Raw genomic sequence first — 27923 nt, 5'->3', positions numbered from 1 at the left:
GAACTAGTTGACATGAACAAGTTAAAAAGCAACTAAAAGAAAGAAAGAAAAAGAAAAAAACACAACACTCTGTGTCTCGTACATTAAGAATAAAACAATTTATTCATTACAAACATATAAAAATGACAAAAACAACCAGGTGGCAAGATATAAAAATTTCCAGTTTGTACAAAACTTCCAAAAACCATCATCAGAAATGCATACTCACTCCATATTCATCTGGGTTATAATAAAATCTAAAACAAATATTGAATTTTTCCAAAGTATAGCTACAAAGATATTCTTATCTCTGTTTGTCAGGTGACATACAAAAACAGCTTTTGTCATTTTTCAGTAAAAAACAGAAAATTAGAAAAAAAAAAAAGTAGGGTAATGGGCACAAAATTCATAACAAGACTTGTAATTCAAACACAGAATCAGAAGTCAATGAAATATTCACAGTGTTGCCTTCACACCAGTGATGTGAATTGTAAACATTGTTGCATATCATAACTCACCTCAATAAATATACAGAAATACTTATCATGTGAGCAAAACTTAGGTTAAAAAAATGTTCAATCATTTTTAATCCTCTAATCACTTTTGTCTGATGAGCTCATCAGCTCAACCCTTCCAGGGTCAATCAACTAGTGATTAATCAACTTGTGACATTAACAAAAATAAGGCAAAAATCATTCTCCCCTGTGTTTTAAAGAATCTCTTATCTAATCACAGAGGCAAAGTTTGACCGATTCAGGTGGAGTGAAGTAGCATTTTTTTCATCTGATGAAATAATGAAGAGGAATATACAATACAACAGCAGGGTCCATTCACATTAAGGTACATATAAACATTTTTACATATTGAACAAATACTGGGAGGCTATGTTAAATGATTTGATTAATAAAGTCTCAAAAGGGGAACGTTATTGTGGCAGATAATATGTATAAAACATGAAATGATTTCAGGGAATAGCAGGTAAATTCACAGTGGTAAATTCATCTTTTAAATATAAGGAATTATTGTTTAGAGTTATGAAAGTTAGGGAACATGAACTGATAAGAGCTTTTGTATCACATTATAATGATCAGAGTTACTTTATCATGTGATCTTTAAGTACTACCATTTAAGTACTTTTGTAATACTCAGAGGGAGATGGTGAAAATGCTGTGAGCACTGTTTGATTGGGAACACAGGCAACATTTCCACAAACAGATGTTATCTAGAACACAGACCTACATAATTGTCATTAGCATCCCTTTATCACTAAAGGGGAGTCTTTGATGCAATAGACATAAACTTGATATACAGCCTTCATTATGTAGCATGCTGCTGCTTTTATAAAGCGGGTCTTTCTCAACTCTCTCAACAGTAAACCTGTCTTAGTCAAGGGTGCATTTAATTTCTCAAAGGGGCCCTGTGTGCCTGATTGTCATGGTTTAAAAACAAAATCCCCAAATACAGTTGCACAAGCTTCTCAGAAAAATAAATAATCCCTTCTCAGCTTCATTATGCAAAGCACAGTGGAACGAATATGTCATCAGATAAGAACTGAGGAGTTGCTATCTCTCATATCTGACGCCATACAGCATAGTACTCTCTCTTTTAAAATGCTTCACTTTAGTCTGCCGTAACAGAGGATAAAAACTTTAAACAATGAGTTCTTTCACATGACAGCGCTCCAGCGAGGCGAACAGTGTCCAGGACCACAGTGCTGTCATCTTTTCATTAAAACTGCTATTTGGTATCTGTCTTAGATATACCTGCAAAAGACAAAGACAGAGAGCAGTGTGCATTAGAGAACAGTGCTTGAAAGGACAAGGTTAAACCACATTAACTGTAAGCAGCAGAGGTTTTGGCATGCACAAATTCACAGCAAATGGATGATACAGTAGCAGGCAAGAAAAGGATGCAGGCAGGCGAGCAGTGACAGGTCCAAAAAAAAAAAAAAAAAAAAAAAAAAAAAGAGGTGAGAGGGCAGGAAGAATAACGGACCGAGTTAAGCTGCTAGAGCAGAGCGGAGTTGGAGTCAGAGTCTGAATCGTGGCCAGGGTTGAGACAGGGCTCACGGGAACAGATGGATTCCTGAGCCCGCCTGTACTCTTGATACTCCTGGCGGAGAGCGTTGAAGCGTGCCTCACTTAGGGAGCGGCTGAACTGGCAGCGAGGCGGGTTGGAAACTGGCGGGCTGACTGAGGGAGATGGGCCTGGGGAGGGCATCAGGGAAGAGGAAATGCATGGATGGGCACATCATGGGACAAACTCACAATAATCACAGCACAGGGGCATGGGATGAACACATGCAGCACCGTCACGCCAAGCATTACACTCACAATGACACATGCAACGTTAAAAATCACACACAATAATGTAAAAAAATAATAACAATCACCTTTCTGTTGCTGGTCCTGGAGGCCACCAGTTTGATCATATCTGAGCTCACCCCTTCCTCTTCGAAAGCCCATTTGTGACTGATCAAACCTCATGGCGTCCAGGACCTCTGAGTCCACACAGGCATCAGCAGAGTCCCACTCATAACTCTCATCTACTGATGTGTTCCTTCTAATGAGATACACAGGGCAGGCGGTCAGAAAACAGTCATCACAAATAAGAAACAAAAAACAACTAAATTAATGTTATTTTGGCAACATCAATAAATCCCTCTGACAAGAAGACACTCCAGTGTGTTGGTTGTTATTGTCCAGGTGTGGTGGTGTTTCACCTTTTCGCTCTCCTCTCAGGCCGCTCCATCTCAGCTCTGTGCCGCTCGCTCTCCTCTGTGGTTTCGGGGGAGCTGAGTAGTGTGGGAGTGATGGACATGGACTGCCGGAAGAGACCAGCGCTACCCCTACCGCTGCTCTGACTGGCATAACTGGCCCTCCCTCCCTCCCTGATATCTCTGACCTCGCGGATCTCAGTCTCCCCTCCCCTTCCCATCAACCTGTCTGGCTGTCTGTAAATCTCTCCCTCCCTGGGTGGGAAGGGGGCGTAATAAGGGGAGGGCCAGCTGATGCCCCTGGGCAGGTAGGACCTCGGAGGGCCCCTCCTGGGGTCCACAGGTCTCATGCTTTCCCCTCTGGAACCTGGCCAGTGTTGGTATTGGGGCACAGGGATGGAGGAGGGCATGGGGACATATTTATGCTGGGCAGACCTCAGAGTTTCTTGGTAAGAGGGAGACCACCTGGCAGACTCGGGGAAGACAGTGGCTTGCCGTCGTGGATCGGAGGGTTCCAGCATTGGGGAGATTGAGGTTTGTCTGGGTGGGTACATAGGAGTGAGGTAGGAAGGACTAGCTAAAGACCGTTGTGCGTGGTGAGGCCTCTCTAAGCTCCCCATGCTGGGGCGTCTGAATGGGATATACTCCCTCCAGGAGGGGCCTGGCCTGGGAAAGGAAGATGGAGTGCGGCCCAAACTGTAGGACTTCACCCTGACATCTGGGTTTGGGAACTCGTCCCAGTAACACTTCTCTGAAATATATGTCCTTGGGCTCTCAAAGTGCTCCCACCTCTGTGAGCCTAAACTGATGGATTTCTTCAGGAAAGGACGAGGCTGTACCATACCTGAGAGCGTCCTACAAGGGCCTAGACTTAAGGATTTCTTTAGAAATGGCACCGGGGCTTGACATATCCGTGACGCAATGTTATTAGTCCTGCTGCCCTGAGAAGCTTGTCTTTGGGATTGCTCTGATAAAGACTCACTACTGTCAACAAAACTCTGGGGGTGTTTTGACACTATATCTGCCATGCCTTTAGCTGCACTGAATAATGTGTGAGCTGACCTGGACCCAAGTCTGGATTCAGGTCTGTCTGTGCTTTTATTCCAGTCTCGAAATTGTGTTTTCTCATCATAGAGTTGCTTACTAGTTTTCTCTGGACCACGTGATGGTGGTCTTGTCTCATCTGGAAATCTTACTCTAAGTGAAGAGTCTCTAGGTTCCACATGGAGGGAGCTTTTGTGGCCTTGTCCTCTACTAGTATCAAAGTGGGGCTCTGCAGCACCCACAGAATGAGTTTGTTCAAAGCAAACCTCCTTTTGTTTCGAGTCCGTTTTCCGGTTTTCTTGAACATGAACCTCCCAGTTTTTAGGAACTACATCAGGCTTAGCCACCAGAGATGTCTCTGGCTTTAGTTCTGAACTTTGTCCAGCAGTGTCTGTGACTTCAGCTTCTTCCTCAGGCTCATCTACGCTCATTTCAATGAAACCTGGAAGGCTCAGGTACTCAAGAATTGCACTTGTCTGCAGCGGGGACATTTTGGGAGATGGGGCTGCAGGCTTATCCTTCAAAGACTCTGACATTCTGGGCACAGAAAATTGGGACTGGTCACTCTCAACCTCTTCTACAAGAGTCAGTGTTGTAATAGGGCTGGGACTATCAGAGAAAAGACATTTGTCACTTCTCCTGGACCGTGTTCGAACACCCTCTCTTTCTAACTCAGAGTAAAACCCTGAACTGCAGCGATCACCCCGGCCCTGAGTCTCTCTGTCTTTGGCCTTTGCCCCTACATCATGATGTTCATAGGGTAAGGTAGAATAACTTGAGGGACTGGGATCCCTTGTGGCTGCGTAACTGTCTGCAGTTCTCTCAGGCTGATTATATGGTGCAGAAGCTGAACTTTGAGGCCTCTCACTGTCGGCTGAAGGGCTTCTGGCAGCTGAATCCCAGTGCTGAGTGCCCGCATAAGCATACGAATGTCTGGACCTTGAAGCAACACCTCCCTCCTGTGTCTTTTCCTGGAAGCCCTGCTCAGTCATGGACTTCCTGCATATATCTGGCTCTCTCTGAGGACTTAATGACCTGGCTCTGTGCGGTGTGTCTAAGCACAGAGCAAGTGGGCTTTTTGAGGTGATGTCAGGGGAGAGCATGGGGAGAGAGGTGTTCTGGGTGACTGGAGAGCGTGATGAATCAACAGTGAGAGAATCTCCTGAGATTTCCCTACATGTGCGAGGATGTGATCTTGGTGATGTGGTTTCCTGGGGAGTCTGTACAGGAATGAGGCTGGTGACAGAGGTAACTGGGCTTATGTCCCACTGTATACGAGACGTGGGGAGCCGGTCCATGGGACTGCTGGTGTTCCCAAAATAGCAAGCCCTCCGATAGTCAGATACCCGACTTGTCTGACCCGAGGGCCTGTGTTTCTGTCTGATAGTAACATCTTGTGGCTTCCATATTGGCTCCTCCTCTGACTTCACAGCATCCCTTTGAATATTGTCTGTTGTATTAGACTGTCGCTCATCTCTTCCATGACCACGGCTTCTCTGATCGGCTGTATAGCTCTCTAGCTCCCTCTCCATTTCCTCCCTCTCCTTTGCCAGTTGGACACACTTGTTAATGCTATCCATCTCCAGCTCGCTGTCTAGCTGCGAGACCAGGGTGCTGTTATTAGTCAGGTGACTTTCCATAGGCTGGTAGCCTGAATGGTGAGGTCTGTTTCTATCTCTATCCAGAAGCTTTGTTCTCCTGCCCAAACTGGGGAACAGATCTTCGTTGTGGCCTGGCATGCGATGCCTCCTGAGAGAATCACTGGGTTTTTTCTCACTGTTGTCTGAATAGAAGCTGGCTCTTTCCAGCAGGGCCTCCGAGCCTTGTTCATCGTCAGAGTAAAAGCAGCCGTGACGGGAGAAGTTTCTGGCCATGGCCCGTACTCTACCAGGAGAAGAAGGAGGCCTGCTCAGCTCTGGGACGTCCACAGTGAGAGGAGAATCCTTCCTCTCGTCCTTCTCTGAGCTCAAGATGCTGGATTTTGGAGAGTCCCTGAATGACGTCCGGTTGCTCCCTGAGCCACTTGCCCCACCGTTACTTTGCAGGACATCCTTCCTCAAGTTTTTCTTATTGGAGGGACTGGAACCCTCTGGCAGTGGCTGGACAATGAAGCGTCCATCTGGCCCTCTGGAAATGGACTCCAGAGCAGTTGGTGAGGGTGCCTGAGACCCAAGGTGACTCTCAAAGAGTGTGTAATGAGGTGGTGGAGATGAGTTGGACAAGAGCTGTTTCCGCTGGTCGTGGTATTCCCCACGGCTGCCTTTATCAAAGGAGGACCGATCGGACTGTGAGGAGGACGAGTTTGGGAAGAACGGAAGCGGTGGGCACAGCTTCAACTTTAGGACACTGTCTGGGCTACGAGGAGGCGAGCGAGCTCTGAGAAAGACACAGAGAAGAAGAAAGCTTTAATCAACTTTACAGTACTGTAGATTCTAACAAAAAGTGATTAATATAATGATTAACAATAAGTATATAATTTACTAAAGTTATGGAGTTAGACATCTGTTAGCAAAGTATGAGGAAATGTTTCTTTTAGTGTTTCACCACAGTCAAAACAATGGCTCTAATAATAATACAGTGATGAAAAAACAGAACCACAAATACAGTGACAGATACTGTATGTCAACTATTAACATCACGATATGTAAATAAAGGAACAGAAATGTTGGAAAATCTGCAGGTATTGGTGAGGACACTTACTCTGGAGACGAGTTCTTCTGGAAGGCAGATGGCAGATCTAAGAACAGGTGAAAAACAATTAAAATCTCAAACAATAGCAAAGTTGAAATTGTACAATCATGACAAAGTTTATTTAATACACGCTCAAAAACAAGCAACTGTGCTTTCTGCATTGTGTCTTCAAAGTCAGTGTTTTACCTTGTCTTCTCTTTCGGCGCAGACGCTGTCTCCTGTGACTCATATAGCACGCTGTCACCAGCGAGAGGATGATGGCCACAAACAGGAAACACACTCCTCCTAACACACCAGCCAGCAGGGGCTCGGGGATGACCTCCAAGAAACTAGGGCGCAGGGGGTAAATCTCCATCCCTGTAATCAGACCACAGTCAATAATTGTGGTCACAACTTTCATTTCTATAAACCAACGCTAATATATGTATGCCAAAACTCATGTTTACTCAATGAGCATATAATGCTTCTTGTTATTTACACAAAGCCACTTACCTATGGTGGATACATTGACAGACTCACTGGGTTCACTGAGTACTTTGTTGCTGCGAGACATCAGCCTCAGATCATAAATGGAGTCCTAAGAGAAAGAAAGATCAGGGGTTTAATTAACTCCTCAAAATGAAAATATAACTGAGTATGCTTGTAATAAAAGCTATTTTGTTTGTTTATTTGTTGAACATTTTCATTATGATAACATCGGTTTCATATTTTTAACAGTTTTTGGCACAACTGTTATTTTATGGAAAGCAGAGATCCTGTGTAAGAAATAAACTGATGATTACCCTTAACAATCCTTGTACAAGTAATTCACTCTGATTGGCACTGATGTTGCTGCTGAGGATGACCCACTGGCCCTGATCCCTGCGGGCCTGTAGCACATAGCCTGTCAGTGGAGAGGATGGAGCTTCCGGAGGCGACCACTGGAGGAGAACACCTTGTCCAGTCCGGTTGGCTGACAGTAGTATGGGAGGATCCAGGATTGGGAGAGTGGTCACAGCTGTAGGTGCTTCTGTTGGCACAGCTGGTAAGAGGACCCGACATAAGTTCATACTGATACATACTTACAGCAAAACAGCAACAGAGAGAGTGAGGGAAACTGGAAACAGAACATAGGTTCACTTGTACAAACCTTGTGTTCGCACAGTAACAATTTCACTGAAAGGTCCAGAGCCAAGTTTGTTCTGAGGCAGGACACTGAATTGATAGCCGGTGCCAGCAAGTAGCCCAGTCACTAGCAGGTAGTTTTTGGACGTGGGAACAGGCAACGACGCCCATTCATGTTTCCCCCTGGATGCCTGCTTAACCCTGGAAAAAAGTCAATACAATCAAAATTAAGACCGAAATAAAGTAGTTGGGATTGTTGTTGGCAGCTGAGAACTGCATCTTATTGTGTGTATTATACGTTACTGACCACACTGTGAACTTCTGGGTGTATCCACCATCAAAGCCAGGCACCCAGGACACGTTGGCCTGGTTCATCTCCGTGGTGACATATATAGAGGACGCAACATGAGGACTGGTGCCTAAGGAACAGAAAAACACCTCTGTAAGTTTGAATTCTCGACAATACACATGAATACATTCAGTGTCATATATCAGCATATTAGTTTGCATAAATAAGATTGCTCCACTAACCCAGTACCATGACCACAGTGCCTGCACTGACAGTTGCTACACGATTAGTGGCCAGGCACTCCCAGCCCCCATGGTGATCTTTACTAAGTGGCTGCAGCAGGAGGGAGCCATTGGCCAGCACAGTGTATGGAGAGCGAGGAGTCGGGCCAATCTATAAGGCAAGACAACCACAAGAAATTAAATACAGAATAAATAATTCTACAGCACATTTTTCTAGAGTTGGAAAATCTCCTCCTGTACCTTGCTCCACGTTACATTTGGAGTGGGGTCTCCACTGGCCTCACAAGGGATGATCAAATCTCTGCCCACCTCCTGGAGATACTCAGGCCGAGGAGGTACACGGAATGATGGTGGGTCCTGAAGGAGGGAAGGAGCCTTGTTACGTCTATCCATGTATAACTGTTAATCTCACAGTAAAAAGTTTTCTCTAAACTCAAGACAGAGAAAAGAAGCCCAGTCTTACCTGCAGAATGACCTGTGTAGGTTCAGACTGGCCCATAGTGCCATAACTGTTATAGGCAGTACAGGTGTACATGCCAACAGCATTGTCATTGGCTGTTGCTATAAAAACAGAGCCCTCAGAGTTCACCATCCAGCCTGGGAACTGGACAGACAAAAGCAGGGAAAAAAAATCACTCAGTTTCCATGTTATCCATGCAGTTTTGTGAGAATTTCCATTTCCATGAGATGTTTTATTCCCATGGTGCATCACTTACATTGTCAAGATTTAAATTGTTCCCGTCTTTGGTCCAGTTGACATACAGCACAGGTGGATCAGCCTGGACTGGACAGACAATGACTCCCTCCATGCCCGCAGGCAAGTATGTTTCCCGGGGCATTCTGCCTACACGTGCAGGATCTAAGATGAAGGAAGAACAATTACTCACCAGATGTAACTAAAGACTTTCTGGCCAAGGGCATGCTGGGAAATGCACCCACCTCTGCAACCCTGTCAGGCAGGGTTACCAAAAATGGATGTGTACCAGACTAAACCCTTACGTTTCACTTTCAGATGTGCAGAGGCAGAGGGTGGCGTCAATAACCCATTAGTTGGGATACAGGTGTAGTTGCCAGCATCTTCTGGGATGAGATTAGGGATAAGAAGTGTTCCATCAACCAAAATCTTCACTCTGGACTTAAGGGACCTAAAAGCCAAAAGATACAAAACACTGTGCATTTTAAGAAGTTATCAAATTGACACTGACACAAAACCTCATTTTTGTAGTGAGAAAAGGTTTGTGTGTTTATAAAGGTTATTTATCAGAGCTAAAAGATGTCACCTTAATTTGAATTGCAATCTCTTTTCTCTGTGGTTTATAGCATGCTCATGACCACATTATATAATAGTCTTACAAACAACCTAATTAAATTGATTGCATTAGCATCATGCTTCGGAAAAACACCTAAGTGATCCACTGAGTTTGGCACAAGAATATATGTACAAGTCAGAAAAGCTTTCTTTAATTGTTCTTAATATTCCACTGAGTTGTGATCGATTGTTGGTGACATGTCAGACAAAAAGATGTATGAGTCTCCTATTTATGGATATTTGGACTCACTCTATATGGTAAACATTCTGTCCTTGTTTCAGCCACTCATAGGTGAGATTCGAGGGATAGGCATCAGCCTGGCACTGCAGAACGGCATCCTGGGACATGTTGAGAGTGGTGTCCTCTGGGGAGATGATGATGATTGGAGGACCTTTTGAGCAAAGTGGAGAAAAACATTTGACACCCTGATGTAAATAGTATGCATTTCTATGGTGATGCCGTCAGTCATGATCAGGATTAGTAGAAAGATCAGTGTTCAGTGGTGCATAGTCCTAAGTCTTAAACCATTGCAAGAGCAGGGAATAGACTATAGGTGGCAGTAGAGACTACGTAACCATCATTCTCAAACTGTTCACCTTGCTTCCGGTAGGGACGAGAAGACAGTTTAATCTGAAAAGACTTGTCCCTAGAAAACATGTGTGGTTAATGCTGAAGCTGTGTCTTGTTCCCTGCACATCATAGCACGTGCTTAAACTTGAGATAAGCAGAAATTCTGTCTCTCCCTGATGACTGACAGTTCAACACTGACCTTTGACCTGCAGCTGCGTAGAGTGGGTCAGGTTCCCCTCTGAGTTGGACACGTGACATTTGTACACTCCTGAAATATTTCTTGTGACGGAGGCCAAAGACAAGGTACCATTTAGCACCTAAAATGGGGCGAAGGTAAAGAGCAAGATGATCAAAGAAAGAGAGAAAAGTTGGAAGTCAATCATGAGGCAGTCACGGAGAACACAAAAAGCAGTTTGCTTCAAAGGAACATTGAAGCTCCTGCTCCCTACAAAAAAAGGCTAATTATAAAGTATTTAATCAAAATAGTGCCATCTGTTAATCCTCCTCACTTTTATTTTTTCATGTTTCTCAATTGGACTCTCATCTTTATGCCAAACAACAGTTGGTCGAGGGTTGCCATGGGCTCCACAGCTGAGCGTCAGTGAGTCTCCCAGCAGAACCTCCACAAAAGTTGGTGGTTTCTTGATGAACACAGGTGGAGCTAGAACAAAGACAGCACAGATGGAATTTATCTACATATTCACATGGGACATAGAATACAATCTAAAAACCAACTCAAAATGCAGAGGTCAACCATATCATCTTCAGATTCAACATTTTCTCAATCAGTGTTTATCTAGATTTCTAGATTCACCAGACATTGTTGTGAGCAGTTTTTGTATCCTCTGTGTAGCAGTATACACAGAAATAGTGTTCTCATTGAAACTGCTTCCAACAGGATTTAGTAAGTAAGTAAGTGTAATAGTATATCTAGAAAAAGACAGTAAATGTTGGTGTTTTTGTGGTGTTTTTGTGCTTTGAGAACCACAAATTAAATGGAGCATAATAACTGTGATACCATCAAACCTCAGCAAATCCCACTGAAATTACTGGCAGAGAGGATTTTGTATTTCATAGTGTATTTTACATGAGTTAGGGAGAGCAGAACACAGACCAGGGTTTGTGAGATCATTCATCACTGAATTGGAGAGAGCTTTGGACAATGTGTCATCACTGACTATGTACAAGGTTCTGTGTCAAGTTTGGTTTTGCGATTGAGCATATTTTTAGGTAACATGTACTCACATGAAATTTAATACGTGCTCTGATGTAATGCATTCGCAGGTAAGGTGTCCAGGGCTCATATGCAACCTGATGCTGCACATGTAGGCCCTTCATTCACTGTAGTACAATCATATTTAATCCATACTTTTCACTCTCAATGCAACTTCAACTCTGCTGTGGCATAACTTGTGTCTGTGTGTGTGTGTGAGTGACAGAGAATGTAAAGTAAGTGGGGAACAGAGACATAGATTTAAGCATTTAACCTGAATCTTTAGCCCACACAAACAGCACATACATTGTCCTGTTATTCTTAAAACCTGCTCCTATGTTGACATCAGCTCACAGCAGGCAAGGCACAGACAGGGACAAGATCCGATCACCATGTGCACCGTATATCACACAGAACCTCCTCATACACTGTAGTGACACTCAGGACATTCAGCTTGCCACGGCCTTCAGAGTCCCAGCCAGGCCCCATGCTGTGACTGTTCTAAACAAGGACATTGCCAGTGATGAGCAACGAAAGGAGCAGCTCCCGAGTCCCCAAAACCCTGCAGTGCTGCACCTGTGATGGAGAGGAAGGTCCATGTGCCATTACGAAAGTCGTCTGTTTTGCTGTCCAGGAGCAGGATGCGGCATTCGAACCAGCCCTCATCCTCCAGGGTCAGCCGTTCCACCAGCAGAGAGGCACCCCGGGTTAGAGACACGCGGCCTGTGGGAGGAGGGGTGAGGGTGGGAGGGCAAAGAGGAAAGGGTGAGAGACACAGAGAAAGAGAGAGAGGGTCAGCACACACACACACACACAGCCAGACAGGCAGAGTCAGCACATGCAGGAAGAGGGCTTACCATGCAGAGGACACAGGCATCCAGGGTCACAAAGGCCACAGTCAAAGTCACAGATTTTATGCTAGCAGACAAATCTACACATAGTGTGAACATCGACTGTAACAAATAACCAACCACATAATTAATATTTATGAAAATAGGAGAGGTGCCAGACAAAATATGTAGCTCAGGGGATGAGAAGGCTGTAAGTTGGAGTGCAAACACATGAATCACTCAAGTGATGATTGTAATCATACGCAAGATTACAGATGAAGATGGCGTCCTGTCATTTAGGGTTTGGGTGATGGTGGAGTGGAGAGCTACAACGAGCATGCCAGGAATTCCTGAATGCAGCTTCATTAAATCACCAAAAATAGAGAAAGTCTGTTATCCTCTTTTCATTTTTCTAATTTTCAGCTCTAAAGGGATTTCTACAACAGTTGCGTAATGATATGAGTCACCTGTTTTTGTTTATCAATGAGGGGCACTTGGCAGAGACAAACAATGTGAGGCATGACAGATGCACGCTCTGAACTAGTGTGTGAACACCCTCAAACACACAGATGGATCCATGCACGAGCACACACACATTTCCCTATCTCTCTCACACACACACACACACACACACACACACACACACACACACACACACACACACACACACAAGTAACCCCTCCCACTCCTCCTCTCTGTACTTCTTACAACTCCTTGTCAGGCTTTGAAACTTGATCTGTTGGTTGCCTGGTGACTGCAGCCTGGTTTTTCAGGGTACTGAAGTTACCCTTTCCCACCCACCGCCCCCCCTTCCTTTATTCTGCCTCTCAATGAACTCTTTTTTCCCCCCTTCAATCTCAGTGCTTTAAACGACAGGAGGATGCGTGCAGGGGGGAAACACACACGTTGCTCATACCAGGCCCTGGCAAAAGCAGTTTGAAAGTAATCAGAGAGATGTGGAAAAGTGTCCGGCATGCTAGCATTTCTACCAACAAGTTCTTAGAAGACAATGGTAAATGTCTGTTGCATTCAATACTCTGTGCAACGTATTGAAAAATAAAGTGAATTGAAATTTTTAGGGCAGACACAAACATCATCTCCCCTAGCATAGATATTGTAAATAACACAAGAGAATTGTTGAGTGTCCTGCAACCTTGAAGCAACAATATCACAAGAAACACAATATCATCACTATTCACACTGGTTTCCCTCCAGACAGCAGTGACTGGAGCAGAGCCCAAGAGCTATGAAATTCAATTGACTCTATCCATGGCCTTAAGACATGCTGAAACACACACTGAGAGTAAAGACAGACATCAATAGCTAACAATTAACCCTGCATTCCTGACTGGGCCTGTTGCTGTGCTCAATAGTTAGGTTTAATGATTGACTGACCTCCTGAAAGACAGCCCAGTGTTTGATGGGCGGTGCTCACTTAGAGTCTCCATAAAATGAATGCCTCTGATTTCAGGTCAGCATCGTTCAAACAAGTGGGCAGGGCTCAGAGGGAGGAAATGTGCAGATGGATGATAACAGGTATGGGAATAACTTTAGGCATTTTCCTCTTATCTCTCTGTGAGGTATCCTCCCTGAACTGCCCATTTCCTATGCAACCTTTTCCAATCAGACGTGGAATTAACAGCCCACTGCAGACTAAGAGGAAAAACACTTTCACGTGCAAAATCACACAAAACCCTCTTTAACATACCTAATCCTCATGTGGCTAAATATTATGGGATACTTAAAGATCACTGTGGCTAACAGCACCTCTTGCCATACTTTGTAACATGACCAAAACACAGTCTGTGAAAATCCTACTGACTGACCATGTGCACTGGTCTCATGGGTTCAGAAGCACGTGGGTGTGTATACATGTTGATTTTCAAAATTTGGAGAATGCCCTGCCCCCTGGATCTGAACAGGGGAATTCTGGTTTCACTGTTGAACACTTAACCCTTTCCCGTAGCCTCCCTCTTGTCCATCACTACAAAGAGACAGCAGCCCCCCAGTTTTCATTCTCCCAGGTTACCATAGTGATGAGACCAAGAAAAGCCCGGGCTGTAGGTTTAGATTTGAATTCAGTTGCTGTAGAAACACTGCACAGCCAAACATGGGTAGGGGCGGGTCAATGACACAGGGATGGGGGTAGTGGGTTTCTTCTGTCACAGATTTGAAAAATTACAAGAGGGGGAAAAACATGTTTAGGTTCAAAAAACAGTCTTGTGTCACATCCACAGCGCATGAGGCAGCAAAGGGAGAGAGAAATGAATGAGGCAGAAGAAGAGAGGACTTTGTTTTCCTTTCAGCCTGTGGACAGACAAAAGACCAACGCTGTGTGACAAATGTTGTTTTATTTAAATGTGAATGTTGCATCTTTGGCCTTGAAATAGAATCTCAAATGGCACTAGGCAGGTGTTCTACCCTAAAAGACTGTTAACAAAAAAAGGTAGCTTTTGTCTCTGATGGCCTGATGCTCAGATACAATGCAAATATGCTGGAATAAATGAAAAATGATCAACCATATCAGTTGAACCCCACCCTGTTTCTAGATCCAAGCTGAACTGAACAAGAGGTTATGGGGAGGTTATTCGAATTGTGTGCATCGATAATCCACTGACAACCAATGAGAGGTTGACCTTTCTGACCTCTGTGCTCCCATAACTCCCCAGCAGACACATTCATCACTCCCTTCGCTGCAACGTTAGCACAATATCCATGAGTCTTCCTCAAGAGACAAACATTATTAGACTCTCTGATGGACACAGAATGGCTGAAACAATAGCTGCTGCTGCTTTCCTCGTGTCCACCCTCCTCCCCCTCCTCACTGTTTTTCTTCCAGCAGCTATCACATGACAGCTCCGGTCTACCTTAAAATGAGCCCTTGTTTCCAACAGGTTGAGCTACGGTGCAGCCAAGGGTAGAACATGGAAACACTAATCAATTGGTGCTGTGTGAACCTCTGAAATGCACCCTCTTCATATTGGCGAGAGTCAGGTTCTCGCCCAGTGGGTGGTAGGTTAGGAATAACTCAGCTTTCAGAGCCGTGCCACTGGCCAGAAGTTGGCCTTGTCTCATGGTTTCTGATCTCCCTCTCTCTTTCTTTTTTTTTAAAGACAAGATTGATGTGGTTTTTCTGCAAGTGAAACCACTGCAATGCAACCAAGCTGAAGACAGTTTACACCACATACATTTTACCCACATAATTCTTGTTTGTCCTGGGTTACATTTATGATTTAAAACATTTTTTTCATGTAGTACTGTTAGATTGTATCTGCACTTTGATTTGTGTGTGCTAGAGATGCAGGACAAAGCTTTTGTTGTTCCAAAAGAAATGGAATCAACGTGTGATTTTTGCATGGAGGGTTCCCACTGGTACTTACTGACGTAGTAATACATGAGGTATAGTGAATTACATGTGATACAATAGCAGGGGTGACTATGGAGGAAGACAGATTATTCTGTTTGGAGAAGCATCAGCACTGCTTTTCTTTGTCCATCAGTATGTGCACAAGAGAGCCAGGCAGAGATGCATTGTGGGATGTGTTTTGATTTGAATACAATCATAAGTCTGGGACCGGCCCCCTGCCTCTGACAGCTCACCCCTCCCACTCCCCCAAATTTCTCTCTTCAATCCTCCTGTCTCTCTAATCAGTTTAACCCTCTTATGAATAGCTCTTTGTCGTGAGATAGATTACAGTTAACTCTGTCCCTCTCGCTCTGTCCAGCTCGGTTAACCCCTGCATTAACAAGCACACACAGCTCACATGCCAAATTTCACTACAGCAGCAACTTAACTTACCACAGGTATTATCCCTCATACAAGGTCACAATGCAGTGTATTTATTTTAATATTCTTAAAATCTGGAGATTGGTGCTGAGAGGTTGTAGTAGGTGTTTTAAGTGTTTTCCAGTACAGACATCTAGCGTTTTTTTCTGGTTAAGAAAAGATCACACTGATGTGAATGCCTGTTATCTGCCTGATGTTTTCTCAGTTGGACTGACCTCCAAGAGTGATCCACATCATTAGTGAAAATCAGACCTTGTCAATACACTGAGTTGCTAAAAATAAAATGCAACTTTACCCGACTTTACACTCACCTTATGTAATCTTACAGCAGTGGATTACTTAAACTATTAACCTTCTACTGTTCACTCAAGCCAAACAAAGACACTTGGATAACATCTCTACAGTAGAGCAGGATTTAATATGAACCACTGACTCTGATCTCATGCACTTCATATGAATCTGGCCAGCAACACACCTAAGGCACAAGGTATCAGGACCTTTATAATAACCCACTGCTCTGAGTTAGCGAACATGAAATTCCCAAGTTGCAGCCATCTGTTCTTCTTTCATTGTGCCATTGTTTGCTCCACATCAGCCTGATCTAGTTGTAGCAGAAAAACTGGTTGGTGATGATAAAGGTGATCAGTTTCACCTTTCAGCTGGGCTATTTTTTCGCTTTTGAAGTCACCAAATAGACTCATGTTTGCAAAAGTGTCGTTAATCCCCCTTTAAGTTTACGAAGGGAAAGGTTAAAGAGTTCAGGGTTTGTGAGTGTGTGTATGTGTGTGTACATGACATGTGCATGTGTGTGACAAATGCAGGCCTTAACTTCTCCAGTGTTCAGAGGTCACACTGAGAGCGTGATGGAGGCCTGCTGAGATCTGGGGGTTTGCCTATTGTCGTTCTAACCTCAGGTTTGAGTCTCCTGCTCACAGTCTCTACTGATTTACTTCAGCACCCAGGAGACATTTGATCTAGCTCTGCAACAGTAAACCATCCTGACACTGCAAGACTTGAACATATTGTCTCAACAAATACAACTCAAAAAGACTATAATAGTGTGTCAGTCAGAGTTTATCCGGCTGTTTCTTCTTTGTTGTGAGTTGACTAATGTTCGGCCCTGCGGGCTATGTTGGGTGTGAAACAGAGAGGAAGAGGGATGAGGGGCTCTAACCTTCCTGTTTCACTTTAAGTAGACAAGAGAAGTTCTGAGACCTAGACAGGCGGGTGTCTAACAGGTTCAACAGAAGGACGCAGCTCTCTAGTCATGACACTCTTCAAATACAGCATGCAATGTCAAATACACCTGATATCATATCAAAAATTGTTAGTTTAATGGACTGAAATAGTCATCCAAGATACCGCCTGCTCTGATTCTTTCATCTCAGTTTCTAAAAATGGCTGATATCATCAGTGAGTTTGAAACAAAGCAGCAGACCAAGGACAGACAGCATTTGGGAATGCTTTTTATGGTTTATTTTAACCTACTTAAATGTGGCATTTGCAATGCAATGAGCCCACCAAAGGAAGAACAGGAAACACTTAGAATCAGTATAACATATTCAAGTCTGACACCTTACTTAGCTTTATTGGAAGCAGCTATTATGCTATAAATCCACCCCAGCTTCAACAGCAGTACAGGTTGCCACAATACCCATAATTCATTTCCTTGATCTTTTAACCGTTTCTTGGTCTTGAAATGTAAATCATCCCTGCTCTCTTGTTCCTGTTCTCAGACAAGCCAAGACAAATATCAGGAAATGGCTGCCTACTTGACTGTCTTGTGGGTTAAATCTGAAATCCCCCAACATTTTAATTTGAGGGTAGAATACATTAGACCCACAACGCTGACACGCTTCACATGCTGCCATCTGCCTCCAGTGGGAGGGGAGATATGACGATCTGAGACAGACAGGGCTAAAGCCCACACCAGACAAGTACACACAAGGGATGGATGTGGCAAAATATCAGGACATCCCAAACAGCCTTCTACTCTGCTACATCTCTATGTGTTGTTTACTTCATTATGGCTGTTTGTGCATCAGATGACTGCCCCTAAACAATGACATGGTTAACGGCCTACAAGAGGGTTAACATGCCAAACACATGTAGCCCAACTGTGGAGGCAGCCTGTCTGTGGCTCAGCCCTTACAGACTTTAAATGTGGTTCCTGGGTTATCATGACACTGCAATCATGTTTCAGTGGCTTTCACTCTCTGTAGGATCCTCCTTTAATACAACAAATGGGTAGGGCTTCCCTGTTCCCTGTATATTTCAGTGACCTAGTTGGGGCAGTATGGGATTTTGGGTGTCCTAGTAGTCCTGTTAGCTTTGGAAAAGCAAGGGGAGGTTGTGATACCCCTCTTTGTCTTTTGTCCTCTGGTAGACAATGCCAGGATTATAGGGCTCCAGCAAGAAAACTCCCATTATTCCCAATGCTTCATCCATCCTCCTTCCAGCACAACAATCTCCCCTTACTGGGTCACCCCTCAGCATACTAATAAAACACTGTCATCAGACCACCAAGCCCCCACCTACACTCCTAATCCTCCGATGCACAGCGTTACTGGTACCCCCCCATTCTTCTTGCTCAGCTACCCCACCCCCCTTTAACTGCCTCCATTAAAACACACACATTCTCGCCCTTCCCCTTCTCCCTGCACTATAACTGCAGTCTGGGAACACACAGACTGAACACCAGCAGTAATTACAGGGATTGCGGTTTGGATGGATTACCTATTTGGGGTATTGTTTCATCCAAACTTCCCCTAGCCAAGTCTTCATAAATACCAGTGTAATATCCTTCTGTCTACCTTTACCCACACAGGACAGATACCATGTAACTCAAGGTAAGCCACATGGGCACCTCCCCTCCCCTAACTAAAACCTACTGAACCATAATTAGAGAAATTGGTCAATTGGTGGTCAGTCTCTTGAATTCTCTCAGAAACAAAAGGATATAATGGTAGCTCCAAGTTCAACTGAGAAATGTTTTCAAAGCCTGCATTAGGGTATATGTGCAGTCAAACCACTAAAGCAATCAAAAAAAGGATTCAATAGAAGCAAGGTCTTACAGGTCTACTTTAAGAGAATGGACTTCCAATAAAATCAGTTCTCTGAAAGGACTGTGTAATTGAGCACATCTGAATAACTCTTACCCTTATAGTTTGGATGAACACGAGGCGCGTACACTCCAAATTTGATGAGGATGGGAACGTTGTAACCAAGGCGCACCCACTCCACCACATGTAGAGGAAAGAGGTTTGGGGTGGTGCCTTCTTTGGAGTCAGGAGTGAGAGTGCAGGCCAGCTCTGCAGAGCCACCCTCTCTGGCACGAACCAGTGATGACACACCTTGAGACACACCTGTAAAAGACAAACAGCACATCACTGGGATAAAGCACAGGATTCACTGAGGACATTTGCTGATAGCATAAAAGGCAATAAACATTTCGCATGAGTAAACACCGTAAATCATGTGCTATAAGGGCCTGGGAAATATGAGCCTTTTAAAGAGAGTTATGGCTGCCAGGGAGGCCAGATTAACCTCTCTGGAATTTTTTGGTCATTCATTCCTGTGAAAATTGCCTTCTATGCTGAGAATAGTTCAGAAAAGTTAGCAGTAATATCTTTGGGGTGGGAGGAGAGAGCTTAACCACACAGACAGGAAGAGGTCGAGACCCAGAGAAGTTGGTGGGAAACAGACTGAGAAAGAAGCAACAATGGCTAGATAAATGCCTTGTTGAACTGGACCCCGAATCAGTCAGTGAGTATGACTTCCCCAGAGCACTCCCTGTTAAAAGCTGGGTCATCAGAGGGCATGTAAAACAATTGTGTGCCATTTGGTGACAAGATCGTATAGCTGCAAAGCCTGCAAACACACAGCAATCCCATTAGCGACACCTGGAGCAGTCTCCTCTCTCTCTATCTTCTGTCTCTCACTGCCATGTGCTCACATGGGTGTCAGCGCAACTGGGCACCAGTGTTTGCTCTGCTACTCATCTGGCCTGGTGATTACTTTAATCTCAGAAGGGGGGGTGGTGGTGGTGATACTCTGATGCAGGGCAGCAGGACCCTCTGTGCTCTCTCTCCAGCCGACCTCCCACCACCCCCTGGGGTACACACATGGTCGGCGGACCAGCACAATCAATCCCACTACCCCCCCTCTTACAAACACATGCACGCACACACAGAAGCGTGCCTCGGGTTGGGGGTAGCATAAATCCAGGATTGATCTAAATCCACACCCAGAGATATTATTTAAGTTGGATTTTGGCCCCATTTTCTCTTGTCCACTCATGTCTGCGTTGTAACCCCTCCTCCTTACTTTCACCAATGTAAGGCAATGGGAGCTGTGCCAAATTCATCACAGTGTTGTTAAAACCGTATGTAGGCAACTAAACTGTGACATGTGTCAACTGCTTTGCGATGTTTTACCATAACAAGGGACAGAGGTCTTGTTTATGTTAGTAAACAATGAACTTTTGGTGAAGAACTGCAAACAAATTCCAGACAGACAAATGGAGAAAAAACAACTGGTTGTTACAGCTAAAAAGCCCAATCAGAAAGTATTACAAAAAAGGGTTTGTTTTTTTTATATATATATATGACATGATATTACTAGACAAAGCATATTATATCATACACATGATTCCACTTTTCAATATCACTTCATATAGTTAGTAAAACAGCCAACTATGAATTTGGTTCTCTATAGTTTTGACATAAATTTAGTTAAAAGTGCACAAGTCCAACAAATTATTTAATAGAAATTAAATACATCTGTATTAATTGAAAACCTAACACTCTAAATTAAAGTGGATATAGATACTGTAAAAATGCTACATAATGTAAAGTGTTCGAAATAAGACAAACAGTGAGTGATCGTCATGATCACGTAAATGTGATCATACAAAGCAGATTTTCACCACAGTTAATCTGTAAAATACATGTGCAACTCCTATTTACACATGTTGAGTGAATTTACTGTCTCAGTGTTACATAATTGTGTCTCTTTTACTGTTTTTTGTGTATTTTTCCAAGTTAGCAGAACAGGAGCTACAACAATTTATTTTGTTGTCTGTATCACATTGCAATGAAAGTTATAGCTGCTTTGGATGACTTATTAATTTTTGGCTTTAATGTTTTCATAACATGAATGCATTTTGTGAATGAACAGTTTGTTAACAGCTTCTTAAAAAGCAGCACTGTTAAAAGCAGCACTAAGAACTTTGACGAACACAATTCAGTACTGAGAAATGCCTGTTACTGTTTGGAATAACCTCCAAAAGCTTGAAAGGAGAAATAAATTATGGAAATGCATTGGAAATGTATGCGATGGATCCATATTTGCATCAGCATACTTACTTAGCAGACAGATGGCTACAGCAGTGGTGACAGCCTGAAGCCACCGGCTCTCCAGTCCCATGGCCGTCCGTCACACTCCTTCACACATCTCCCAACCTGAAAGAGGAGACCACACATCCCGTTTAGTCTTCAGCAGAGTACTACTGTACCATTCACAAGGACATCCCTCACATCCTGTCTCAAACAAATGTAATCCCTCAAGTTAACATCAAGTTATAATCCAGCAACTACACTACATTCCAGATGCTCCTTGGTTAATAAATAACTGTATTCTTTGAAAACACTTAATCCTCTGGAAAATTGCATGTCTGTGGTTGGATTAAGGCAAATAAGCTATTCCAACAAGTGCTACAACTAGACAGTGGTGCATGAGATTGCTTAGCGTATGCATCCTGTGGAGGTGTGCCTGTCTACGCCTAAGTGTGTGCATGCGTGTGTGCATATGTGTGCATGTGTTTGTGTATGTGTTAGTGGTAGCGTTGTGTGTGTCCACACCTGTACAAGCTCCTAAGTGTACGTACAGATTAACCTGATGCTTGTGATTGATCCAGCTCATCCAGAAGGTCCCGTCTCACACTAAATAGGCTAACAGCAATAGACAGGTGACACGAGCAGCATTGACAGGTGTGTCACAACTCCAGATGTTATCTTATTTACCAATGCTTAAAAGAGAAACTTGTGTGGCATAAATACACTGCCATTAGACAAAATTCTTAAATCAAACCCCATCATATATCAAGCAGCTATATCAGCAGTCCACCTATTACAGCAGATGCACAAACAGCTCATGCAAGTGCACCAGCACACTCCACTGATTTTCATCTCCTAATGAGTCCCACAAACAGGACTCCACTTACAGAAACTATGGGTCTACTTCACAGTCTGACCGATAAGAACAGCTGCAGCAACTCATGAGGCCCTCCACCTCAAATTGGATTGAAGGCACAAGTTTAAGTTGTTGCCCTTCAAACATAATAGAAAACCTCGCCCCCGTCCCCTTAAGTCACTCCATTCAGTACCCCTAATACCAGCTTATTACCTTAAGTTCATTTAAGTAATATAAGAAGGAGGCTATTCTTGGAAAGCAGGTAGGTGTGAACCGCTTATACAGCCAGACCAACCAGACCCAACCAGATGGGATGGTAAATGAATCATTTGAGGGGCACATTCAGACTCTGAGCAGCAGTATTTGCACTTGAGTAAACAAACAGCCCAGAATAGAGCAGGAGAAAGATGCATTTAATTCCTTGCACTTGACCAACACAGGGATGGGACTGTTGCTGTTGGGGCTGGCCATGAAGCATCGTAATAACTTTTGTTTAGCACCTTTTCCAAAACAAGCACAAAGACAAAACCAAGGTTACACGAGCGCTGAAGAGGAGTAGGACAAAAACACATTAGAGTGGGGCTGGCTTTACAGTATAAGCTGATGATGAGAAGAGGAGGGTGGTAGAACACAAAAAATGGCTGAGCTGTTTTTGTATGACAGAATCATTTCAGTGCAATGTTTGTAATGAGGAAAGGATTACTCCTACTGAGCAAACATTATTCGCTCAGTAGTGGTTGTAGGAATAAACAGGACTCTTATAATGGATTCAAAAAAAAAAAATCTCTTCAGTCTAATCATTTCTGTGTCACCTCCAGCAGTCAACAAAAGAAATGATGGAAATGATTGCACATCACTGCATCATCTTGGCTGCCATCTTCACAGTCATTTTAATGACATGACAGTAAAAGTAATGAGAAAATCCTATCATATATCTAAAATTCTAGCTCATATCTAGACCTCAAGTAACTTTTGACAATCAGAAAACACAACTAATCTTGCCTTTGCTCCTGCCTGCTCTACTGTGTCTTCCACATCAGAATATATGACGGGCTTGTGGGAACAGACAGACAGGGCTGCGCCCACACTGAGCCGACATATTAAAGAGGAAGCCTGGAGGGGGCTTTGTCTGCAGGTGCAGGAGTAGACAGAAGACAACCAGGTTATTTCCTCAGGCAGCGGAGCAAAGCAAGGGGCCATTTAATTGACATGTACACAGAGAGGACCTAAAAAGAGAGTCCAGATGTTTAAGTTGTGACCAGTCAAAAAACAGTCAACAGCAGCACTTTTTGCTACTCGTGACTACAATCTGATACTAGCACATGCAGACCTGTAAGCAACTGTGAGTTACTCTTCCTTACAGAGAAAAAAAAAAAACTGTGGATTACAGCTCCCATTTAACAGCAAAGGCATGCACCATACTAGTGCATGTGATAGGTGAGAGGGGCTTACTCCTCTACACTAATCTCTTCACAAGGGTAACTGAGGGGAACTATAACAGTAGTAGCCTCTCCTTCACTTGAAATGAAGTTGTGCAAATGGGATGGACATCATCTGTGAACTTTTGTAATCTTTGACATTCTGATAATGAGATTACTCGGATGTGATTTTCAATGGTAAAAGTGACAACACAAAAAAGCTAAATGTTTAAGTGATAACTACATGAAAACCAGACATGACTAAAGAATGAAGCCTTTGCATCATGAGTTTGGAAAAGGTTATCAAGGGTGAGCAGAAAAACCTTGAAAAATTACACAAATCCTGCCTCAGCACAAGACATTTAGCTCAGTAACGTGTTGACACTGCTGACTGGCGCGATGTTACCCTGGATTTCATTGACACAAATTGCTTTGGATCTAGTCATGACTTTGCCTTCTGGACAGAACATTTGTAACACCCAGACTAATCTTGCCCTCCTGCTTTGAGTGTTAATAGTGTAATTGAATTAGAGATCAAATTGGTGAGACAAATCAAGGTCACTCTGTCATCTGGACGTGTGGTGATCAATCACTGGGAAATCAAGTCACTAAACACTTCCGATTATTCTGCCTACTGTGATTCCACAAGCTCTGCTGGCCAAGATAACACAGCCACTTTACTTGTTAAAAAGTTTTCAGTTTGTGTTTTTCTCATCTCCACGGTCTAAAAAATTAATCTACATGAGCTAACCACTTTGGTAGCAGTGTTTAACTTAAAAGAAAATCAAAGAGATTCATACTCTTTAAAATTCAAATGTCAATAATAATTTACAAGAGAGGGCTTCCTAGAATCAAAGTCTAGATGGATGGATGAATCTGTCTAAACAATGACGTTAAATCTCTCCCTACCCCCATTTTCTTTCATTAAATGCAAGCAAGAAACTGACTCCAAGCTGTCAGCTGCAGCAGCTGGGGAGCCTGACTTTTTCATATGCATCTCCTCTGTATCACGCTAGAATAAACTGATTGGGAGGCATACACTGAATAATGCAAAAGTTAAGGTGCACTTTGATAATGAGTTGCACTGTGCAGGACTTAAGAAGAGCAGTGCAGTAGTCTTTTCAGCTGTCTTACACACTTGATAAGTGACAATTAAATTGTCAGTTTTTCTTTTCAGTCTCTGACACACAGGAAACTCAACACAAAAAGTTAACTTTTGACCTAAAATGTGTGAAAGTGCATGTGTTATCTCTTAGTACCTAAGCAGAGTCACCAGTGATGCTACTGACAGATACAAGCCTGATAAGCAGTAGCATTACTCTCTTAGTAATCCTCGTTAATCCTGACAGAGGCTGTAGCCTCAGAGCAAACCAGCCTGGAGCAGGAAGTCCAAGTGTTACTTTAGCAGAAAGTTTGCACAGAGGAGTCTCAAACAGAGGTGGAAATATAACACAACCAACCCACAACAAAGACAGTGGATCTGCACTTATGTTACATGTAAACCACAGTCATTAATGCAGAAATAGGTTGTATACTACAAATCCAACCCTGACTGGTTGGACCAGCCTACACAACACAGCAATCAATTCATAGATTTTGTCCCTGGCACTGCAACCCAATTTAGAAACTGTATTGATATTTACTTTAACTAAAGGAAATGAGCTGGGCATACACTGGGCACAGGAGTAGAGCCCTAGTCTCGTGAGGGGAAAAGCCTACTGTATATGGACTAACACAGTGATCGCTGGTAACCTAACACATGGTGCTACTGGGAATAATAATATTGACTGATGAGTAGTGGTTGAATGTTTTGTTGAATGTTATTTACTCACACAGAGAAACTTGGACCGCGTTACTTTCACTGCTCAATGCAACTTTGCAGTAATTAAACACTGCCACAAACACAGATGAATGACATACATGCTTCAAGGAATGGAGTGTTTTCATGTTTTTTCCCCCACAAAATTATTTAATATAGCACTGAGATGTTTCAGGGGAGCACAGAATGACATGAGTCTAGTGAAAGCTAAGCAGCTAACATCCCTTTTGTAATTCTTGAGTCTTTGTCCCTCCTTGCCCCCGACTCTCAGGGACAGGTCAGTCCCATAAAGCTACTTTCAAGACATGACACTAAGAGGAAACACAGGTCAAAAGCCAAAGGTAATAAACTCTAGAGCTGAAGTCCAGTGTTAAAGCATGGCACTGGATTTATTTTAAAACTTGAAGTCAGTGAGACACATGTCCAAAGGACCCAGAGTATTTAAGAGTATCCATTTAGGGTACACTACATGGCTTGTAAGCTTTATCAGAACCATTCTCTAATCACCCATAGCTTACTTTGTCATTTAAATGTGTTTGTTTTTTTCTGCATATTTTTTAGTATCCTACAAGCTTTGTGTTTCTGATATGCATTCACTGTTAACTACAGACTCTATCTTCACCACTAATAACACAGCAATTTGGAGTAACCACTCTGGGCTCATGAATAATTAGTTTCTCAATGCAATCAATTTCCTCCAGCATGACAATCTGCCTACAGGGCTCAGTTGGCCATCACAAAAAACTGACTTACCATCTAGTGTTTGCCAAGAGGAAAAGAATGGAAGCAAATATTTCTCACAAGCTGATGAGGAATGAAGGAAGCTTATATTTATGAAAGTGAACAGTGTCCCTAGTATCCGAACACAGGGGATACATGCCTCTGTGCACCTCATGTCTAACAGCATTAGCAGGCACAACAAAAACAAATAGAGGGATATACTAGAGAAGGGTTTAGATCATGTAAAAAAGCACAAGACGTCTCCACTCCTCTGTACAAAACATCTAAAATAAGGTTCTGCCCTGCACATTGCACCATGTTGTGGAGCAGCAGGCAAATAAACTGTCTGGTATGGACAAAACAGACACCAAGCCACAAGCTCCTTATTTCTGCACCCCTACAGTGAATTGCGATGCTCAGTCCCCCATGTCACCAACCAGACCTCCTGTAAAACAAAACAGGTGCATCTTTTGTCTGGCAGTGAGTCTGATATAAGCAGAGAGGAGAGAGCCTTGATTAAAAAAAAAAACTTAAAAAATCCCCACTATTTTCACTGACTGTTGTTTTCACTATTTTAATCCAGGTTACAGAGTTCAGTTTTGGGTCATTAAAGCGTGTTAAACCTATTCACTGTGGTTTAACACAGAAAAAAAAAAGACTCACTCGGAGATTACAAGAGGTGCATGTGATACACAAAACATAAACAAAAGCCCTCAGAGGCAATGTAGCATTCAGTGCACTTTACAGGGAAACTAGACTGTCACAGCAATACTATGAGTTCCTGTAATAACATTATAGTGCTAAAACAAGAAATTAAAGGCAAAAGTAAGATCCTTACTGAATCACACAGGCTCACTATAGGTGGTAAAACAAGAATACTACAGAAATGTTATAGACATTTCTTTCCAACCAACAGATTTACTGATTTATTACAGACGAGAAACGCATAACTAGAGGATGTTTCTTATGTTTAGTTGACAGGCCTGTTGAAGATGCTTTAGCTCTGCCAGCACAGCTCCTTACCTTGCTTGAGGCACTTTTCACTTGAAGCTGAAAGTACAGTCCTTCAATCCATGGGTGCTCCTATTTTAGACTCGTTTTGTAGACCAAATTCAGCCGTTCATTCCTTTCTCTTCAAGGTGAAGTCCGACTCAAACATACGACTTTTAATATAAAGAGAAGACGGTGTTGAATAAAATGCAGGTGGTCACATTTTTTGTTCTCAGCCAGTGCGTGGATCAAAAAGAAAATTTAATTAGTCCTCGACACCCATTGTATATTAGTCGTCCTAAAAAATCATTTGAATCAATGAAATCCATCAATCCAGGGCCACCTTCATGGCTCAGACATCAGCTCATTTAAGGTCCATTTAAACTTTCCACACCTTGGCTTTTAGGTCCGCAATCTTCTTAGTCCAAACTTGCCCAAAGCAGCCTTAATCATAAGTGAGAGTTTCAAATTTACTTCATAAATATACAGAAACTGCTCTCAGTCGACGTAGCGCATATTTAACATCGAACAGGAGCAAGTTTCATCAGGGAGCGAGCACACTGCACGCTTAGTTAGAGCCCTGCTGTTGATACTCTCTACTGTGTCTCCCCTCCCATTATCATCATCATTCCCTCCTCCTACTACAGGAGCTGCTGCAGGAACCGCTGTCAAACTTACCCAATACAACCACAACACTTCCTGTTACACCTTTCAAGATAAAGCCCCTGAAGAACAAAGATAATACTGATAGAGGAGAGGAAATACAGATCGATTGTTAAAATCGTACATCTACATTAGAAACGATTGATAAGATAAATGATTTAGTAAGAAAAAATGCAGTATAGGTTCGATTTCCTCTGTTTTGCATGGCTGAGTATTAAGTATTTCGGCTGGACAAGACAGTCAATTTAAATGTTACCTTGGGCCATTTTCTAATTTTCTGACTCTTCATGTACTACAAAAAATAACCGATTTATTGCATAACTAGTGCGATTATGCAACTGGAAGA

At 43.1% G+C, this 27923-nt stretch overlaps 1 protein-coding gene across 2 annotated transcripts; it reads right to left on the bottom strand.

Annotated features, from left to right (window-relative positions):
- Positions 1-57: 57 nt before the first annotated feature.
- igsf9b (immunoglobulin superfamily, member 9b) lies at positions 58-27587 on the bottom strand. Of its 2 annotated transcripts, XM_018669621.2 has the most exons (22): positions 26948-27587; positions 21142-21237; positions 18934-19140; positions 11735-11881; positions 10455-10606; positions 10145-10262; positions 9625-9766; positions 9065-9210; positions 8782-8924; positions 8529-8669; positions 8306-8422; positions 8066-8216; positions 7842-7953; positions 7560-7735; positions 7213-7451; positions 6923-7007; positions 6617-6787; positions 6440-6476; positions 2702-6115; positions 2372-2541; positions 1975-2186; positions 58-1742 (listed from the first exon to the last, which is right to left on the bottom strand). In XM_018669621.2, the coding sequence occupies exons 2-21, from the start codon at positions 21200-21202 to the stop codon at positions 1987-1989; spliced, it is 6129 nt and encodes a 2042-aa protein (XP_018525137.1). In that variant the 5' UTR covers positions 21203-21237; positions 26948-27587; the 3' UTR covers positions 58-1742; positions 1975-1986. The 2 variants fall into 2 exon arrangements, with proteins under 2 accessions (XP_018525137.1, XP_018525139.1); XM_018669623.2 differs by lacking the exon at positions 1975-2186.
- Positions 27588-27923: the final 336 nt, after the last annotated feature.

Source organism: Lates calcarifer, linkage group LG13 (assembly GCF_001640805.2).
Source record: "Lates calcarifer isolate ASB-BC8 linkage group LG13, TLL_Latcal_v3, whole genome shotgun sequence".
NCBI lineage: Eukaryota > Metazoa > Chordata > Actinopteri > Centropomidae > Lates > Lates calcarifer.
This window is presented reverse-complemented; position numbering and strand designations above follow the sequence as displayed.

Excerpts from the sequence above, each read along its gene's own strand:
- igsf9b (XM_018669621.2), bottom strand. The coding sequence starts at position 21,202 with ATGGGACTGGAGAGCCGGTGGCTTCAGGCTGTCACCACTGCTGTAGCC. Across the intron at positions 9,767-10,144 it reads TACGCAGCTGCAGGTCAAAG|GTCCTCCAATCATCATCATC; the intron begins GTCAGTGTTGAA and ends TTTGCTCAAAAG. Across the intron at positions 6,788-6,922 it reads TGTCAATGTATCCACCATAG|GGATGGAGATTTACCCCCTG; the intron begins GTAAGTGGCTTT and ends GTCTGATTACAG.